Raw genomic sequence first — 21,852 nt, 5'->3', positions numbered from 1 at the left:
ATTATAGTAAAATGTTGAATTATAAATTAAAACTATGTAAAACATATTAAAAACAGATACCTACATATCTGTCATTTTCTTAAAATAACATTAGAAAGAATATAACAGTTCAAATAATAAAGATAAAGTGTAAAATAATTTATAAAGTCAGACAAGAGACAATTCCAAGTATCTGATGGCCTTTTATACAGTCTTCTACATTTGCTCTGGAGAGATTTCCATCATAAGGAGCGGGGTATTCCAAAAACTATTTTTGTAAATGCTATCATAATCTGACAATATTAAATTGTGAGCATCTAATATTCTTGGCACATTTCACACCAATCAGCTACATTTGGCATATTTTGCTGGAATTAAAGTTGTTCATATTTTTTAGACTTTTCAGTGAATGAGTCAATTGGATAATACTGTATTGTATATTGTTCACATTGTAATGTCTGGGTTAATCTGAAGCAAACAGTGAATATATTAATCATTGTCTTACTTGAAATAAGAAAGATTTCCAATTTTTTTTTGCTTTGTTTGATCTTTATTTTGTCACAAATCTGCACAATGCTAGGTCACATATCTGCACAATAAAATCAGTAAGAGACATGTTAGAACACTAATGAAGTTAAAGAAAGAGCATTGCATTTCTTCTGCATGAAAATAAATTACAATACAGTGTATTTTCTATTTATATATAGTATATTTATAATTCAGTCATTTAGCCAGTGTAGCGGCAATGCTTGTTAATAAGGCAAAATTAAGTGTTGCTGTGCTTTCCCAAATGAGGCTCCATCTCTCTGTTCATCTCTGTGGTGCAGCCACAGAGAAGCTATTCATGCAGGCTGATTTAAAGATGTTTTCTTTTGATAAGGGACAGCTCCCAAAGGGGGATGCACTTAGCTAAGCCTGGCTATCATAATCAATAGTCATCCATTGGCGCCTATCTGTCTAGGGAGTGCCAGATGGACATCTGGACTGCATTCCTAAGTGTCAGGAGTAAGTGACTCCTATCTCACCTTGATCAACCAATCAGGGACTGGTAGGGCCGAGTAACCCACGTGGGACTCTGATGCCCATGGATCTTTCAGCCAATGAACGAGCTGAAGTTTCTCCAGGTAAAAACAGGCAACACAGAGGGCCTGAGAGAACTATTTTGTGGACTTTTCCAGTAGGAGAATTCTAAGGAGAATTCCAGGGGTGCGGGACGATTCCAGGGCAGGACGGCCCAAGAGCAGGAAGGCTCCCAAGGGCAGGACATTCTCGCAGCGCACCTCCTGACCATCCTGAGACTCAACCCGGACAACCACGGAACGGCCAGTGTGCCCGTGCCAGAACTTTCCTTTGTTCTAAGAGTCTAGAGCGGAGGTTGCCAGAGAGTAACCAGAGAGTAATCAGGGGCAGGTTAAGTTAAACCTAAACTGACTTTGGAGTTTATAACTCGACATACAGACCAAACAGTCCCCTGAAAAAAAATTGATGTAAATTTTCTTCAGGCTTCTAATTGACAGAGCTTTATGGAGAAAATGAAAGTTTAGAGATCTCCAAAACCTTTTACGGTTGGTTGATCATTTTTATTGGAAAGATGCAATTTTGGCATACTGAAACCAAAATCAAAACTTTTGATTTGAGTAAATCCTGAATTATTTAAACCTGCTTTGCGAAACAGTTCCATTAAACCCAATGCCACTGAGTCATGATGTTAACAATGTAGAGACACTTTCAGTAGAATACTGGAAATTTAGCTGATATATGTAATAAGATTTGCAGTCATGTTTTGCAGTGACTTTAAATAGGACTAGTACAATGTTTAGTGCTTCTGGGCTGAATACTGGTTGTTCTTTGTAGCATATTGTACTCATGACATCTAGTGATGATTTATAAATGGACCAGCAAAGCTCTTGCTGGTTTTGGTTGTTGTTTCTTGTCAGCATCATAATTGATTGCTATATTTTATGATTCTTTATGAGTTAACTTTCTAAATAAATTATAACTTGCTGTGTGTCCATTTCGTCCAAGGTACCCATGACTTCTGAGCCATGAGTAGAACTAACAGCACTCTGCACTCTGAGTTCATCATTGCTGGACTACCAATCCTACAGGAACAGGGCACTGCACTCTTCATCTTCTTCCTAATCCTCTTCTTGGCCACATTCCTTGGTAATCTGCTCATCGTGGTGTTAATATCCCTGGACCACCGGCTGCACATGCCCATGTACTTCTTCCTGTGGAACCTGGCTGTCTTAGATATACTGCTGACTAGTACCATCATACCGAAGATGCTAGCAGGGCTTTTAGGTCATAAATCCATCTCCTTCTCAGGTTGCTTTGTACAGATGTATTTTCTCATCTCATTTACAGCTGTTGAGGGATTCCTTGTTGCTGCCATGGCTTATGACAGATATATTGCTGTAGTGAAACCACTGAATTACAACACCATCATCAACACAAAGGTTTGTATTACAATGACATCCACAGTTTGGGTACTGGGCTTCTTTGTTCCTATTTTGTCTGTAGCACCGGCCAGCACTTTGCCATTCTGTGGTTCAAACCTTATCCTTCACATTGTCTGTGACTACCCCACTGTAATGTTATTAGCTTCTGGTGATGTTACTGTTCAAGTCAATTTTACTCTAATAATGGCCATGATCGCAATTTATGTCCCTTTTCTCTATGTCTTATGGACATACTGCAGAATCATAGCCTCAATAATGAGACTGAAAACTGTGGAAAGCCGTAAGAAGGCCTTTTCAATGTGCTCTTCACATATGACAGTGGTCTTTCTATATTATGTGTCCAATTCTGTGGTGTATATTGGGTTGAGAGTGGAGAGTATTCCTTCTGATGGACGCATCTTCATTGGTGCAGTGTACTATTTCCTCACGCCTTTGTTCAACCCTATTATATACTGTCTAAGGAATGAAAAAATCAAGCTGGCACTTCAAAGCTTTTTTAGGCTCAAGTCTTAGAAGACATAGTTTCAGAAATGTCAATGTTCAAGCTAAATTATTGTTAAATCTTGCAAGAAATTCCAGAAGAACAATAATTTCAGTTTACATTAAGCAACTGTAATAAAGGTCTTTTTAATGTGGAACGAGAAGACATTTTACTTTATTTAAAATTTGTTTTTGGCACTCACTATAGCTACATTTCACTACATTCAAATGACCTGTAACATGATTAATTACATACAGTACATGTATGTTTCAAAGGGACAGTTTGTCAATAATACCCCAGGATTATTGAAGACTTGAAGGCAAAGGTAAAGATCTAATCTGTATTAAATACATTTATTGCTGAAAACTGAGTGCTTAATTGGAAAACCAATCTGCAACAGCAATAGTCAGGATCGGACAGTAGAAGATCACCAGGAATTTCTGCAAAATCTGAAACTTTGTCTGGTATCTGTTTTAGATTCTTTCTTTGATACTGTACCCTGTGAGGTGAAGTGTATATACTGTATATATAAGTGAAGTATATATAATCTAAAAAAACATAAGCAATATATGTAGTTTTAAGACAACCTAGAAACAGTGCACAAATGTCTAAAATATTCAACATTTAATACAACCTAATTAGGGGTATTTCTGTGATTATAGGCATTTGCCGTTCATGTTGTGTACTTTTGCATAATTGTTGAGATCTTTCCGATTCTGCGATTCTAGACTGTGATTGCTACAAATTTCTCCTAAACTGGTATGTGCAAAAACGACATTTAACAGGTATTGTAATGTGTATTTACACTTGTACAATACAACACACATTCTAATTTCAATGAGATATGAAATGGCACTGCAGATCATTTTTGGATTAATAATTAATAGAAGGACAACTTCACTTATTTGTTTTACCATAAATATATTGATAATGTTAAATCAGTTATGAGGCTGGACAAGCTGCATGTGGGGCACCACAGCCCGCTTCTGCAGAGGATACATACAGGGCAGAGGCTAGAGATTTGTAGGGAAAAATTCGGACTGATAGGGAAGAGAGGTGGGTTAGTTGGGAAACAAGACCAAATAGGTCAATGCAAGGGCTACACTGACCTGTAGCCACACATTTAGAGTTCCACTGATAGAAAAGGGCAGGATGGCAAAATCAAAGGAAAAGTGATTAGAGGATGGAGATATGGAGGCACACTTGAGGCCCTACAGTGCATATTAAAGATCTGCAGGTAAACAGGTAGCCTGATAAGGCTGGGAGCCAGATGATGTGCAGGTACAGTGTCAGAACAGAAATATTGCATGCAAGTAAGGGGGGAATAACATAGTTCAAAAAGAGAACTTTTAGACATTTATCAGTAAAGGGGTTAGTTAATTGTAGATTATGTTGAACTCTATGATCCAGGAGTCAAGGGGGGGTTAGAACCCGAGCACCAACACAAGTCACCCATGAACAGGATTCTTCTAGTGGGCAGATTGTGATTGACAAGAGCATCCTTGGCTCTCAGTGACATGGTGACTGGTGTAGGCATGTTCCTATTAAGAAGAAAAACACTTCTCCTTGAATCAGCATTAAAAGTTCTGAATGGAATTGTGATGCCTATAGTGTTTTAAAAGACAAAGTGCTAAAAGGTGATCAGGTTAGAGGACTTGCCTACACTTCTACATTCTCTGCTGTGTGCAGTTCTAGAGTGTAGCTGCAAGCCGAGATTAAAAATGACAAAATAACACACCACTTGATGATTCCTAATCAAGTAGGTATGACAAAAAAAAATCCTGATTCCAAAAATGGTGATGCTAAAGTAAAAAAAAAATCACGACTGAACAGAAATGCTATGGGGAACATACTGTAAAGTAAAGGTGAATTTGAGGGAGAGATGGATCCCTGAAAAACATTCATAAATTTAACTCATAAACACTCTCAGTCTGATTGTTCTAGGTCCATGATGACATGAAGTGTTTGTTGAGTGAAAAGTATAGCAGAAGACAACAGTAGGATGAAAAATGGTACTGTAGCAGGCTCTGGTAGTAGTTAGGACTATTGTTTCAATGCAGGACAATGGAATGAAGGGTGGCACATTCTACACAAATTTAAATGCATGTCTGAGGATGATCCTGTGTTAGGAACTCCATTAAAATGTATCCATCTACAGTAATAAAATGAAGAAGCATTATTCTCTCAGATTTACAGATTTATGTACTTTTTTTTTCATTTCATTCATTTTCATTTCATTTCTCCTTTTTGAGGTAATTGCTCATGTTTCTATGTTTCTCTGTCAAACTTTGTAAAATAAAAGACGCAAATTTGGCAGATGGGGGAGGTCTGAGTTTTTGCCCATTGGTGGGATGAGGCTAATGACCTGTAAATAGCACACTACATATTGTTTTTACACTGCTGAACCTGAAGATGCCATCCCTTCAGCCTCCTTATACCTTTCTTTCTTTGCTGCAGAAAGAGACAATAATTCAGTTAGAGCTTTTCTAACACAAATTGAAACCATCCAGACAGTGGTCAGAACTGCTATACCCCAGAGAAACCGTATCTGGCAGCTGTGAGCTATTTCCAAAACAGTGGCAACACAAACTGGAGCAGCAAAATTGCCAAGACCAGAAGCCTTCTTTGAAGCAACAAGCCCTGCACTTTCACGGCATCTGTGGAGAAACGTATAAATTAATATAAGTGGCGAAGCATTATACAGACAGGCCACATTTTGAGGCAATTTCAGGTAGTATTTAGTTGCATTGCACTGTAACAAGGTGATAATTAAATGACTAACTCATACGTTACCTTAACAATTATGTTTTTATTGTCTGTGCTTTTTCAGTATAATTTAATTTGCAATTATGTTTCTAGAACAATCCAGCTCATGATCTGAAGTCATTGTGTAGAGATAACTCCTATGTTAAGGGATATCCTATGAATCCTATGAAATCCTCTTTCTACTCTGGTCTCACTAACCCCCTTATTCATACCTTTAGACAAACCCTATTTAATACTTGTTAAAAAGCCATCAAATTCAAGATTTTTTCTCCAACTTTCTAAAAAGCATATTTTTCTTTATGTATCAAAGACTGAATTTCCTTCGTAATAGCTTAAGTATAAATTTAGCTGTTCATTAATTGAAGCTGTTATTTTAACCCTTTGAGCCTGTTCCCTCTAGTGCACCCTTTCTATCTCTTTGGATTTATAAGAGCTACAGCTACTGTTCTGCACTCAGCGGCCTCGGAGGTCACTGTGAAGAGCTGCCCATAAAGGTAGCTAAGATGAGAGGAATCTTTTCTTGTCCATCAGATGTATCCTGTGTTGAAAGAGAACACAGAACAGATTCTGGGTCCAGATAAGTGACTCACTAAGCTGTATTTTACAATATTCACTTGTTAATTGTTACCTGAAGTTTTCTGTTGTTCCTTGTCTTTGAAATTAATATGTTGATATCATTAGGTAGTTTAGTTTATACAATTATAATTAGGTCAATCTAATTTTAAAATAACTTGGGATTCTTATACCTTTGTCCTTTACTTAAAGAGAGTTTTAGAAAAACAGACAAGATACAAAAAAGATGCAACCATTAAAAACTAGCGAGGTACACTGCGATACAACGCGGTGGGCGTGTCACATCAAAAAACGTCATAATGCGTCATAACGCATGGAAAAAGATTATGTTATGTAACGTTGCCATAGCCAAAATGTAATGTAGTGGCTCTCTGAAGGCACCAGTTCTGTAGGGTTTGGGCATTTACTGGGACAATTATTAATCATAGCAGTAAATCACAAAATTGATTATTTTGATGGCTTTAGAATCCAACCATGCGACATAACTCAAACAACGCACACACAGGTACTAATACACGAGTATACATTTATTAATACATAGAATATGCATGTAAAACTAACAGATCTTATCGAGAGGGTTATCAGAATACAAAAGATATATATTCATTCAGTTACAAAGTGTTACACATATCAAAAAGACATACGTTCAGTATATCTTTCATTTAGACCGTTTCATAAATGAACTTGGTTATAACTTCTACATTAGATACTCAAAACAAGTACATAACTCTTAGGAATTAAATTGATATCAACTGGTTGGGATAACAATTGAATTATCTAGCTGTAATGCATTGAAGTTGAATACTCATCCAATCTCTGGGGATTCAGATCTCCTGCGGGCACAAAGAAACAGTTGCAGGCTGTTGCTGTCCAATCCGTGCTCTCTGGTTTGGTGCCAGGCTGTGCTGTGTGGCTTGCGACGGTGTGCTGCAGATGCTCACTGACCAGCTTGTTAGTGTTGGCTTTAACTAGCACAGTTTGTGCACAGGAGAAAAGATGACTGTGGGTCCCAGCAAGTCAGGAAGAGGACCAGTTTATGAATCTCTCAGGCTCTCTGTGTTGCCTGTTTTTACCTGGAGGAACTTCAGCTCGTTGATTGGCTGAAAGTTCCATGGGCATCAGAGTCCCACATGGGTTACTCGGCCCTACCAGTCCCTGATTGGTTGATCAAGGTGAGATATGAGTCACTTACTCCTGACACGTAGGAATGCAGTCCAGATGTCCATCTGGCACTCCCTAGACAGATTGGCGCCAATGGATGACCATTGATCATGAAAGCCAGGCTTAGCTAAGTGCATCCCCCTTTGGGAGCTGTCCTAGGAAACTTTAAATCAAAGGAAACCTTAAATCAGCCTGCATGAATAGTTTCTCTGTGGCTGCACCACAGAGATGAACAGAGAAATGAGGCCTAATTTGGGAAAGCTCAGAAACACTTAATTCTGCCTTTTTAATAAGCCTCGCCGCTACAGTTAGTAGTATCCAATAAAACTGCCAGGTGGCGCTAATAAACCTTAACCTCTCATGTACAGCATTTGAGCTGTCACCAGAAAACAGCAGATTTTGAATCCCAATCATTGCTGTGGGACAATCTTTATTAAATTAAGAATTTAAGAGTTAAGAGTATACTCTTTAGACTTTTAAATTTAAACAGTGTATTACAGCATGTTAATAATTAAACTTTAAAAAGTTGGTATATTTTATGAACCCGAGATAGCTCAGTTGGACAAAAGTACACAACCCACCACCTTTATCATAAATATTTTAAATATGCAGAAATATTTTATGCATCAAAGTCTTTACTGAAAATATTACTAATAGTATTAATTATGAATGTCCTTGGACAAGCTGTAAGCTCAGAGTATTACCCTGGTTCACTTTCTTCGTAAACGCAAATAATTTATATTTCATTGACAAAAAGTAACACCATAGCATTTCGTTGATCCAATCACGTATTCATTTTCAATCATACAAAGTAAATCTTGAGAAGCTCCGATTCACTATGCCTTTCACATGCTCATAAACGATATTAATTTAGGAACATAAACATATTATGTAAACTGATATACATGGTATTGGGAGTATAAAGAAAAAACACACAACAGTATACCATTTCTTCCTAAGCATTTCAAGCATCAAAGTCTTACATGTGTTTATTTCTGAAATGTTTTTATGTGCTCCTTCTGACCATATTACTGTACATTTATATACTTTGTGAGAAAAGTGATAGTTTGAAACTTTACTGCAAATATGCTTGTTATCGGAGCGTTATACGCTCGTCTTACATGTGGTTATTTCTGAAATGTTTTTACGTGCTTCTTTGTTCAGAGTGTGCTACATTACAAACTCCAAGTGTTGAAGACCCTCATACCTGAAGAAGGCTTCACAGCCGAAACGTTGAGTTTTCTCTGTTCTCTTTTTAGCATAGAATAAACCTATTACGTGTTCCTTTGCTGGCTACACTACTTCTTAGTTAAACATTTGAAACACTTTAATTTTGTAAACTTAACACGCATTAAGTTTCTGTATGGAAAACTTAACATGGATTCCGTATAGAAATAAAATCTGTACTTTAACAACTTCTACAGTTGTTAAACAGATTAGCAGGTTACTGACAAAATAGCGCACCGTCCACCACTGCCCAGTGATATAAGTTTAATATAAACAAGATCTAATATCTGGTGCAGTTTTTATAAAATAAAACAGCCGTGGTGGTGGGGGGGGTTGTCTTTCACTGGAAGGTTCACCTATTCTACATTGAAAATGAAGAGGGGGAGGAAAAGAATTGTAAAACTGGTTTCTTTCCAAACAATTTATCCAGTGGGGCAATTTAACAGATGCCTCAAGCCTTTGAAAGGCTTCTTTGAAAAACTAAAATAGTAAATATTATGGACACAAAATATTGACATATTAAGAATTTGATTAATAGGGAATATAATATGGAATCGTGTGTCTAAACAAATTAATAATTATTTAATTATATTCATATACTGTAGCTTAAATCCTGCTAAACTAAAAATTAGACACAAGAATAGTATTACTGGACAATGTTGTTGTGTCTCTGGTGTAAACTGGAGAGTTAAAGAGGAGACACTTGTGTATCGCCTCCTTTTAAACTTGTAAAAAAGGAACTTTCCAAAGTTAATGCGACACTGAAGATATTATTAATAATGAAGGGCTTTCGGGATCACATGGGTTTGCGCCCTACAACCTGTGGTACCGCTGTGTTCATACTTTACAGTACGAACATATATTGTTGTGATATTTAGAAATATAAAAAATGTCAATATAGTGTCCGTAATATTTGTTATTTTAGGTTTTCAAAGGTATGTTTATTTGTTTAAAGAAAACTCATGGCGATAGCTGGATTTGCACACCTGACCTCAGCCTTATAAGTCAGTCACTTAAGCCATCATGCCACAGACACAGTCACATAAAAAGCAGTGAAACAGCCATACACATATCAATAGAAAGTCTTATACTACTGTTTGTGCTACAGTTCATGAATATAATTATATCGTTATCAATTTATTTAGATACGCAATTCCATATTATATTCCCTATTAGTCAAATTCTAAAAGTATGCTTTTGTTTACTCCAATAGCGGGTGCATTCACAGAAAAGGTTAAAAGTATCACTTTTCTCACAAAGTATATAAACATAATATGGTCAGAAGGAGCATGTAAAAAGGTTTCCGAAATAACCACATGTAAGACTTTGATTCTTAAAATGTTTAGGGAGAAATGGAATACTGGTAATGGAATACCAGCCATATACAGTTTACATAATATGTTTATGTTCCTAAATTAATATCATTTTTTACCTTCTGATGCGTTATGCTCCTCTTCTTTTTATGCTCAACTACTAAAATTTCCCTTTAGTTGTAAAATTCCATATAAATATTCAATACTAAGCAAATTAAAATGTGCACAATAAAGAGATTAAATGATTTAATCTTTTCACTACTGAACAATGCACCACGAGTGCCCCTGTCATGTACTGCGGTACGCAGCGGTGGCTTGTGGGTAGTTGCGTGCGGAACGGGTTTGTACCGTGCATTTTGAATGGCTGCATCTTTATTCAAAGATCTGATTACTATACATGCTGTTTCCTGGGTTTCCTTTTTAATGTCTTCAATAAATTTCTTTCATAAGATACAAACATTTCTTAAACACTTTTGCATATATTGTCATTATCCTAAAATGTTGTATTGTAAGCATCCACTTTTTTAAACAAATTTTCACATCAGCTTTGTTTCAAAACAGCTACACTTGGAACGCTTTACTGGCATCAATGGTGTTTATTCATCAGAAATTAAGATTAATGGTTTCAATTGTTAGACAGATTTGTGTTTATTTGCCATATGTACATGTACTGTACAGATGCAGCCATTCAAAATGGGTGAGGTATTTCGCGGCATACCGCGACACGCCCACCGGGGTATCACGCGGTATCACGTGTGTCACGTGACTAACTATCCGGCGTCGCCTTGTAAAACCGCCAGGGGGAGCTTAACCTCTCATGTACAGCATTCGAGCCTTTAATTTTGAACTGTGTATTACAGCATGTTAATCATCAGTCATTCAAATGTTGGTATATTTTATGAAAGCAAGATTGCTCAGTTGAACAAAAGTACACAACCTACCTTTATCAGAAATATTAATGCATCAAAGCCTTTACTGAAGATATTACTAATAGTATTAATAATGGATGACTTTGGACAAGCTGTATACTCAAAGTATAATTTCTTTAGCACATTTGTACAAGCACTTGGAATCTGTCCAAGCCATACTTTGTCAGGCATTTTGTTTTACTTCAACGGGCATAAAAACTTCCTTGCTTTTAACAGGGCGTTTCATAATTTCTAACTACGAAAATGATTTAAAATGCGACACCTATCATGAAAAGAAAAAAATACACACCAGTATTCCATTTCTCCCTAAACATTGTAAGCTTCGAAGTCTTTAACTAACGTGATACCGGAGTCAACAAGCATACTTTTAGAATGTGATTAAAAGGGAATATAATATGGAATAATATGGAATCGCGTACGATTATATCCGTGTACTGCGGCAGGGCTGTGTAGGGCTGTTTCGCCTGCCTCCTTATGCGAGCTGTCTTGTAGCCTACTGGTCTAGTTGCGTGACTACCAACTGGCAGGTTGTGTGTTTGAATCCAGCTGGTGCTGGACCTTTCAGTTTTATTTATTTATTTTTTAATCGCGTAACATAAACATATTACCGTATGCAAACTGTACTGTATACAATATGTATATGTATATTTAATGTCTTAACTGTGCCCGTTTAAGTATTGAATATTCATATCTAATTTTACCACTGAAGGGAAATCTTAACATAAACATACAGTATATGGCTGGTCTCGGTACTTTAAAGAAAAAAATACACACCAGTATTCCATTTCTCCCTAAACATTGTAAGCTTCGAATGAAACCACTAAATAAAGACATAAATATAGAAATCTTAAGATTTGTTTTATTTAATGTTGGTAGCAGGATGAACTGTCAGAGTGTATATTTTGTCGCAAAGTTGCTACAAGATGTTAACAGTGAAAAAGGTATTTAGAAATGAGTTATTTCAAGATGAAAAAGAAAACATACACGAAACATGGTTTCATTACGACCAGAATAGGTCTTGAGATATTTTTAACTTGATTTACAGTATTTGAGAGGTATGTCATAACACCGATACTACAGTGCTTAAGTACTGCTCACGTATATGTTTCTAGGTTTATATTATGCATTTCATACGGTCAAATTACTTTTGAGCAACTAATAAGAAGCGCGAAACAGTATGCGTTTTAGTTTCGTTTTGTGCTGGAACCCGTGGATTGATTAGAGATATCAAGTACATACAAGTCATTTTTTAAATGTTGTAGTTCATCTTGAAAAAATGTTACGAGTACATCATCTATCAACAATTACACAGGTTCTGTTTCCATATTGCGGATTTTGGTTAGGTACAGTATTATCAAATCCAGTGGCGCTGTGTGTTACTTTACTGAGTCCCATGTCACATGGTCTGTGATTGAAACCTGTAAAACCGGTTTAATTCGTCACAGACAGCACTCTTCAGGTGTGAGGGTCTTCTGCTCAGAATGAAACGCTAAAATATTTGTGTATATTCTAATGGTAGTGGGGGCAGGGTGTGTGGGAACACTCTGCATTGTAGATCTATGTTCTTTACACCTGAAACATTTTCTCTGAAAGGATTTTCTTCGCAGTTTAACCGATCTTGTTACAGCATGTTACAGTTTACTATTATTAACCATATTAATTTTAAGTGCTTAATGTAAAATCTTGTAAAAATATATTTTCATTGTTCAAATATACATTAATATACATTAAGTCTGACTATCATATAATAAGTTAAATACAAAACTAAAGAAAAAATAGGGTTAAATATAATTCAAAATAGTTTGCCAACAATGTTAACTGTTTATGAATAATAAAATGTATTAACTAAGGGTTTAGGATGGCACAGTTGTTAGTATGTTTTTTGTTTTGTTTCTTTTTCATAAATACAACAGTAGTACCTGATGTCTCAGTGGCTTTCAAAATTAAATTATGCATGCAAACCTGTGAACTAGAAAGATAACTAAGATATCCATCCTTTATATTCCATAATATCCATGAAATATATGGCGCTGAAATATGTGTGACGCAGTGGTGGCCTGACACGGTGAGGTGCGCTGGCAGCTGTATGATGCAGTGGTGGCCTGGCACGGTGAGGTGCGCTTGCAGCTATGTGACGCAGTGGTGGCCTGGTACGGTGAGGTGCGCTGAGAGCTGTGTGGTGTGGCGCAGTTGTGGCCTGGCACGGTGAAGTGCGTGGTCGGTACCCAACCACCACTGCATCACACAGCTGCCAGCGCACCTAACCGTGCCAGGCCACCACTGCGTCACATAGCTGCAAGCGCACCTCACCGTGCCAGGCCACCACTGCGTCACATAGCTGCAAGCGCACCTCACCGTGTCAGGCCACCACTGCGTCACACCACACAGCTGCCAGCGCACCTCACCGTACCAGGCCACCACTGCGTCACACCACACAGCTGCCAGCGCACCTCACCGTGCCAGATCACCACTGCGTCACACCACACAGCTGCCAGCGCACCTCACCGTACCAGGCCACCACTGCATCATACAGCTGCCAGGGCACCTCACCGTGTCAGGCAACCACTGCGTCACACATATTTCAGCGCCATATATTTCATGGATATTATGGAATATAATGGATGGATATCTTAGTTATCTTTCTAGTTCACAGGTTTGCATGCATAATTTAATTTTGAAAGCCACTGAGACATCAGGTACTACTGTTGTTTTTATGAAAAAGAAACAAAACAAAAAACATACTAACAACTGTGCCATCCTACTCCTTAGTTAATACATTTTATTATTCATAATAAGTTAACATTGTTAGCAAAATATTTTGAATTATATTTAACCCTATTTTTTCTTTAGTTTTGTATTTAACTTATGATATGATAGTCAGACTTAAGGTATATTTGAAAATATATTTTTACAAGATTTTACATTAAGCACTTAAAATTAATATGGTTAATAATAGTAAACTGTAACATGCTGTAACAAGATCGGTTAAACTGCGAAGAAAATGCTTTCAGAGAAAATGTTTCAGGTGTGAAGAACATAGATCTCCAATGCAATTTCAACCAAACCTGTTCCCACACACCCTGCCCCCACTACCATTAGAATATACACAAACATTTTAGCGTTTCATTCTGAGCAGAAGACCCTCACACCTGAAGAGTGCTGGCTGTGACGAATTAAACCGGTTTTACAGGTTTCAATCACAGACCTAATGACATGGGAGTCAGGAAACTACAGTAACACCGTATTTGATAACGCTATAAAAACGCTATAAAATAATGTGACTTGGCACAGAACAAGTTTACAGCACAGTACAAAAATAAATGCTGACCATGACTTTAGAAGCATAAATTGCCTTACACTCAATTTAAACACAAGCTGTCTTTAGCCCTCTAAGCTGGTTCATACAGAAATGTAGAGATCCAGGCTCAGAACACACAGCTTCTTTAGCGAATACATATGCAGGACAACTAGAGAAGATGTTTTACAGAGGATGGATTTTTAGAAACATCCCATCAGACATCCCATCATATTCACAACATGAAATCTAGAAAATAATATTACGTAACCAAAATCCGCAATATAGAAACAAAACCTGTGTAATTGTTGATAGATGATGTACTCGTAACATTTTTTCAAGACCAACTACAACATTTAAAAAATGACTTGTATGTACTTGATATCTCTAATCAATCCACGGGTCCCAGCACAAAACAAAACTAAAACGCATACTGTTTCGCGCTTCTTATTAGTTGCTCAAAAGTAATTCTAAAAGCATGCTTGTTGACTCCGGTATCACGTTAGTTAAAGACTTCGAAGCTTACAATGTTTAGGGAGAAATGGAATACTGGTGTGCATTTTTTTTCTTTAAAGTACCAAGACCAGCTATATACTGTATGTTTATGTTCCAAAATTAATATCGTTTATGGCCTTCACACGCGTTACAGTATGCTCCTATTCTTTTTATGCTCAGCTACTAAGATTTCCCTTCAGTGGTAAAAATCTAATATCTACAACGGGCACAGTAAAGACGTTTACAGTAAGTCTTTCTACGACAGACCAACGGACCACGAATGCCCCTGTCGGTCAACCAATCATGCACCGCGGTATTTTTCTTCATCGCGCGTCACGATGCACGACGCCGTAGGCAATTACCTCCGGTACGTGTCTGTACCGCGCACTTTGAATGGCTGCATCTGTATAGTTTCTCATCTCTTTTACAGCTATTGAAGGATTCCTTGTTGCAGCCATGGCACATGATAGATATGTTGCTGTAGTGAATCTACTACATTACAACACCTTAATCAGCACCAAGGCCTGTATTACAATGATGTCCACAGCCTCGGTTCTGGGCTTCCTAGCTCCTCTATTGACAGTAGTACTGGCAAGCACTTTGTCATTCTGTGGTTCAAACTTTATCCTCCACATTGTTTGTGATTATAATACTGTAATGTCATTAGCCTGCGGTTATGTTACAGCTCAAGTCAATTTTACCCTGTCAATTGCCATGCTGTTAATCTATGTCCCCTTTCTCTATGTCTTATGGACATACTGCAGAATCATAGCATCAGTAATGAAACTGAGAATTGTGGAGAGCTGTTAGAAGGCCTTATCAATGTGCTCTTCACACCTGACAGTTGTCTTTCTGTACTATGCTTCTGGTGCCGTGGTGTATATTGGTTTGAGAGTGGAGAGGATCCCTCCAAATGGGCGCATCTTCATTCGTGGCCTGAATTATTTGCTCAGCCCTTTGCTCAATCCAATTATTCACAGCTTAAGAAATGAAAAAATCAAGGCAGCAGCTCAGAAGTATTTTAAACTAAAAGCACTGTCATCCCAAGTCAATAAGACAGAGTATAAGGGAAATCAACGTTCATTATGTAACAGAGATTGAGGTGAAATAATTATATATCGTTACATCTATAACTGACCAGAAAGTGTCTCTAAGAGTTTCGGTAAAGTTAGTAACACTTAACAGTGTAAACAGTTCCAGCTTCAAAGGAGAGGGACTGTTTGCTGACATGTAGGGGGTTCCCTGATCAAAAACAAAGTTAATTAAGTTAATTAAGTTAATTACCTAGTTTTATGGGTAAAACATACCTCAGGTAGAGACATCCTTTCTGCTTGTGGGTGCAGTTTGTTAAGTGCCCGACCAGAGAAAACAAAACACTGGACTTATTATATGCCAATGCTAAGGATGCATATAGTTCCACAGCCCTCCCCCCCCTTGGCAGATCAGATCACAACCTTGTCTTGCTTACACCACTATACAAGCTTATTTCCAGCGCCAACCTGCGTGACCATGAGGACTGTGAGGAGATGGTCTCAGGAGGCTATGGAGGATCTACGTGGTGCTTTGGAGGCCACCGACTGGGATGTGCTGTGCGAACCACATGGGGACGACATAGACAGCATGGTGGACTGTGTCACTGACTATATTAACTTCTGCGTAGACAACACCATCCCCACCAAAGACGTACACTGCTTTTCCAATAACAAACCCTGGATCACCAGCGACCTGAAGGCTCTTCTGAATGACAAGAAGAGAGCCTTTAGGAGGGGAGATAAGGAAGAGGTCAAGTGTGTACAGAGGGAGCTAAAGCAGAAGTTAAGAGAGAGCAAGGACGCCTACAGGAGGAAGGTAGAGGACAAGCTGCAAAGGAATAGGGTGAGAGATGTATGGAGCAGCATGAGAGAGATCACTGGCTTCAAACAGGCTGGGGGTGCAACAGAAGGGAACCTGGAGATGGCCAACGAGTTGAACCAGTTCTTTAACAGGTTTGATTTTGGGTCCTCTGTGGGGCAACACCCATCCCCCCACAGCCACACGCTCCCTAACCCTTCACAGCTGCAACTGCCCAACACCTCCTCCATCCCCCCACAAACATGGCCGCCTACAGCTACAACCCCCGACGGCTACTCACCCACCCATCCGCCACAGCTGCCACTCTCCAACACCTCCACCATTAACACCTCCAGCACTGAAAGCACTATGAGCACCATCCCCCAGGCCAGGCTGACCATCACAGCTGATCAGGTGAAGAAGGAGCTGAAGAGGCTGCACGAGGGTAAGGCCACAGGACCAGATAACATCTGTCCCAGAGTTCTGAGGGCCTGTGCTGATCAGCTGAGCGGAGTGCTCCAGCGACTGTTCAACCTGAGCCTGCGCTTGGAGAGAGTCCCGGTGCTCTGGAAGACATCATGCCTGGTCCCGGTACCAAAGAAAGGGCACCCCTCTGTCCTCAACGACTACAGACCAGTTGCACTGACTTCTCACATCATGAAGACACTGGAGAGGCTGGTCTTATCCCAGCTGAGACCCCTGGTCAGCTCATCACTGGACACCCTACAGTTTGCCTACCAGCCCAGTGTTGGTGTGGAGGATGCGATCATCTACATGCTGCAAAGGGCCTACTCACACCTGGACAGGGCTGGCAACACTGTAAGGATCATGTTTTTCGACTTCTCCAGTGCCTTCAATACCATCCAGCCCTTACTTCTAAGGAGGAAGCTGGAGGAGATGCAAGTCGATGCCTCCACGACCTCGTGGATCACTGACTACCTGACAGGCAGACCACAGTCTGTGAGACTTCAGAACTGTGTGTCTGAACAGGTAGTGAGTAACACAGGGGCACCTCAAGGGACAGTTCTTTCTCCATTCCTCTTCACCCTCTATACTTCGGACTTTAAGTACAACTCAAAGTCATGCCACCTGCAGAAGTTCTCAGATGACTCTGCAATTGTGGGATGTATCAAGGGTGAGCAGGAGGAGGAGTACAGAGGACTGGTCAGCAGCTTTGTGGAGTGGTGTGGGGTGAACCACTTGGAACTGAATGTTACAAAGACAAAGGAACTGGTGGTAGATTTCAGGAGGAAAAAGGTCAAACCTACTCCTGTCTACATCCATGGGAGTGGCGTGGAGATGGTGGACTCGTACAAGTACCTGGGAGTGCACATCGACGATAGACTGGAATGATCTAAGAACATCGAGGCCATCTACAAGAAGGGACAGAGCCGACTTTACTTCTTGAGGAGGCTCAGGTCCTTCAATGTGTGCAGTAAGATGCTACACATGTTTTATCAGTCGGTGGTAGCGAGTGCCATTTTCTACGCAGTGGTGTGCTGGGGCTCTGGGATTAGAGCAGTAGATTCCAAAAGGCTGAACAAACTCATCAGGAGAGCAAGCTCTGTCATTGGGTCTGACCTGGACCCCTTGGAGGTAGTGGCTGAGAGGAGAATGATGTCCAAACTAGAGGCCATCATGGACAACTTCTCCCATCCCCTCTATGACAGGCTTGCAGGAATGAAGAGCACGTTCAGCAATAGACTGATTCATCCACGGTGCGACAGGGAGCGCTACAGGAGGTCATTCTTGCCGTCTGCCATAAGACTGTACAACGCATCCACCTTGCGTCTTGGCAGAGGCAACATCGACAGTGACCTGTTTCTGGACTAAACGCATATACACATCTACTGCTACATCTGTTCTCTTTCTTTTTCTTTTTCTTTTTCCCGTTACAACCACTTTTGTGCAATATATGCCAGGGACCTGTGCAATACATTTATATTTATTTATATCTATGGTTACATCTATATTTATATTCATATGTGTGATACGATTTTTCTGTGTACTGTTCTGTTCTAGTTTGCTCTTGTGTGTCCGGACTGTGAGTAACTCTTGTATTGTATTGTATGTATTGTACTATTATTATATAATTCGTTACACTGTGGCTGTGTTGTGTGTGTTAAGCTGCTGTTGCACTGCAATTTCCCTCACGGGATCAATAAAGTATCTATCTATTTTTAGAATAGGGAGTTAGACTTACATTATTTTGTGCCATCCAGGTATGCAGAGAGAGATTTGCTGTAACTCCAGGTTGTAATGCATTTATTCAGAAGGCAGTTTATCATTTATTGTGACCTCTGTGGGTTCCCTGAATCAGCTGCCTCTCATTCACGTTCCTGGATCTCAGCTATCTATTCACATTGGATAGTGGAGCATATTAAGCATGAAATTGCTTGTAATTTCCAAATTTTAAGAAACAACATATGAAAACCAAAAGGAATTCTGACAACGGAAGACATGAGTAAGCACAGTACTCCTGGAAGATCAGCATTATCCTTCCCCTTTCTCAGTGCTCATTTGGACTTCATGTCACTGTATTTTGTTGTTGAAAACAAAATGCTTATTGTGGGCAAAACAAATCTGAAATAACAATAGTCTACCAGATTAGAAATTCTACACAAAATCTGAAAATCTGGTGTCAGTTTTTCCTTCTCTTTTTGATACTGTACCTTGTAAGGTCTATTGTTTTTCACATATGTAACCTACAAATACATAATTGATATATGTAATTTTAAGCCTAGAAAAAGTTAGATCACATTAATATAAAATTCCCAGTACAGACTTATTGGGATTTGTCTGTGATTACAGTAATTTGTCAGGCATTAGTGTACTTTTTTGTGTATTTGGTTGTGGGTTTTTTTTAAAGCATTTCTGAACTGTAATTCATATCTCTACAGGAAAAGTGCATCTCTAATAAATGACATTTCAGAGGTGCATTTCACTGACACAATGTATAAACTTGTTTTCAAAACTGTATGTGTTTTTAATTTAATATTATATAGAGTTTGGACAATTCCACTTCTGTTTTCACAGTGTCTCAGTTTCCTGCTCTTTACGTCTTTTAGCAGTTTGGAAAAACCCTGATTAAGAAGATGGAGAATAAGAGAAATCTGAATTATTGAGATTTATTTGCAAAACGCTTCTGGTTGTACAGAATGACTACATTACTGTGAGGATAAGGCTGTCAGAACCCCCCATCCTTAATGGAGGATAAACAGGAAACTGCTGATAGGTTGAAGTTGGCAGAGAGGGAAGGATATATAAGTTATGTAAGGATAAGGATAAGGGAAGGATATGTAAGTCATGTGTTGGAATGTGTGGCAGGGTTGTAGAGGGAGTATACTTTATATTTAAATAATCTCTCCACTATAGCCTATAACACACTACCCATTTCCCAACCTTGCAGTATAGCTCAAACAACGCACACACACAGGTACTAATACATGAGGATACATTTATTAATACATAGAATATGCATGTAAACCTAACAGATCTTATCGAGATGGTTATCAGAATACAAAATATATATATTCAGTCAGTTACAAAGAGTTACATATATCAAGAGGACATCCGTTCAGTATATCATTCATTTAGACCGTTTCGTACATGAACTTGATTATAACTTCTACATTAGATACTCAAAACAAGTACATAACTCTTAGGAATTAAATTGATATCAACTGGTTGGGATAACAATTGAATTCTCGAGCTGTAATGCATTGAAGTTGAATACTCATCCAATCTTTGGGGATTCAGATCTCCTGCGGGCACAAAGAAACAGTTGCAGGCTGTTGCTGTCCAATCCGCGCTCTCTGGCTTGGTGCCAGGCTGTGCTGTGCGGCTTGCGATGGTGCGCTGCTGATGCTCACTGACCGGCTAGTTTGTGTTGACTTTAACTAGCAAAGTTTGCACAGAAGAAAAGATGACTGTGGATCCCAGCAGGTCAGGAAGAGGATCGGTTCGTTCCTGGTGAAGCGCTAGTTCTGAATAGTGATTCAGCTGTCCACAGTTCTGACCTGTTCACGAGGCCTGCTGCTGGTGCTAACCTCGGGTGTATCCTATGGTTACTCTCTGGCAACCTCCGCTCTAGACTCTTAGAACAAAGAAAAGTTCGGGCACTTGGACACACTGGCTGTTCTGTGGTTGTCCGGGCTGAGTCTCAGGATGGTCAGGAGGCGCGCTGCGAGAATGTCCTGCCCTTGGGAGCCTTCTGCTCCTGGGCCGTCCTGCCCTGGAATTCTCCTTTGAATTCCCTTTAGGAAAGTCCACAGAATTCACAAAATCTCTCAGGCTCTCTGTGTTGCCTGTTTTTACCTGGAGGAACTTCAGCTCATTGATTGGCTGAAAGTTCCATGGGCATCAGAGTCCCACGTGGGTTACTCGGCCCTACCAGTCCCTGATTGGTTGATCAAGGTGAGATATGAGTCACTTACTCCTGACACTTAGGAATGCAGTCCAGATGTCCATCTGGCACTCCCTAGACAGATAGGCGCCAATGGATGACCATTGATCATGATAGCCAGGCTTAGCTAAGTGCATCCCCTTTTGGGAGCTGTCCTAGGAAACCTTATCAAAGGAAACTTAAATCAGCCTGCATGAATAGTTTCTCTGTGGCTGCACCACAGAGATGAACAGAGAGATGGGGCCTCATTTGGGAAGGCTCAGAACACTTAATTCTTTCTTATTAATAAGCTTCGCCGCTACATACTGATAAAATCAGTAGAGAGCAGAGGAAGAATTTCTTGTCCATCAGGTTTGTTCTGTGCCTGAAGAGTACAGTGAAAAGACTCAAGCTCAAGGTAAGTGATTCACAGAATTTTATTTCAAACATGCACAATTTAACTGTTAACTGATACCTTCAACTTTCTGGTTTTTATTTTCTTTGAAACCATATGTTGATCTCATTTGGTAATTCAGTGTCATGATTATAGTCCCCCCTCCTTAAGGGTGCTCCAGCCCTTTCACTTTAGACTTAATTCTGTGCACCTGATCCCTTTTCCCAGCCCACCTTAAAAGCCAGGCGCTGACGCTCATCCTGGCTCTGCATTTGGTTTCCGCACCGTGCGAGTCCGGGACCTGGAAGCGCCTGGTCCCGTTAAGGTTTTAACCTCTGTTTCCGTTCCTTGTCCGCCGGTTCCGACCCGGTTCATGGTTTTAATTCCTAGTTTGGATGGATCACTTGGCTATGGACTTATTTTTGTGTTTTTGGATTCCCTCTATGATTTACTTCTGGATTGTTTGCCTCGGCCACACCTTCCCCGTGCAACAGCGCACTTTGGACACGCCCCCCTGTTTTCGGCCCCGTATCCCTGCATGACCTTTTCCTAGTGTTTCCCAC

General features: G+C 39.5%; 1 protein-coding gene across 1 annotated transcript; it reads left to right on the top strand.

Moving 5' to 3' along the window:
- The first annotated feature begins 2,024 nt into the window (after positions 1–2,024).
- Positions 2,025–2,954, top strand: LOC102694585 (olfactory receptor 1f45-like). Its single transcript, XM_069197755.1, has 2 exons — positions 2,025–2,442; positions 2,761–2,954. The coding sequence occupies exons 1-2, from the start codon at positions 2,025–2,027 to the stop codon at positions 2,952–2,954; spliced, it is 612 nt and encodes a 203-aa protein (XP_069053856.1).
- Positions 2,955–21,852: the final 18,898 nt, after the last annotated feature.

This window comes from Lepisosteus oculatus, chromosome 13 (genome assembly GCF_040954835.1).
Source record: "Lepisosteus oculatus isolate fLepOcu1 chromosome 13, fLepOcu1.hap2, whole genome shotgun sequence".
Classification (NCBI taxonomy): Eukaryota; Metazoa; Chordata; class Actinopteri; order Semionotiformes; family Lepisosteidae; genus Lepisosteus; species Lepisosteus oculatus.
This window is presented reverse-complemented; position numbering and strand designations above follow the sequence as displayed.

Bases quoted from the DNA above. Each gene is read 5' to 3' on its own strand.
- LOC102694585 (XM_069197755.1), top strand. From the start codon at position 2,025: ATGAGTAGAACTAACAGCACTCTGCACTCTGAGTTCATCATTGCTGGA. The intron at 2,443-2,760 runs GTATTACAATGA...CACATATGACAG, and splicing joins CATCATCAACACAAAGGTTT to TGGTCTTTCTATATTATGTG.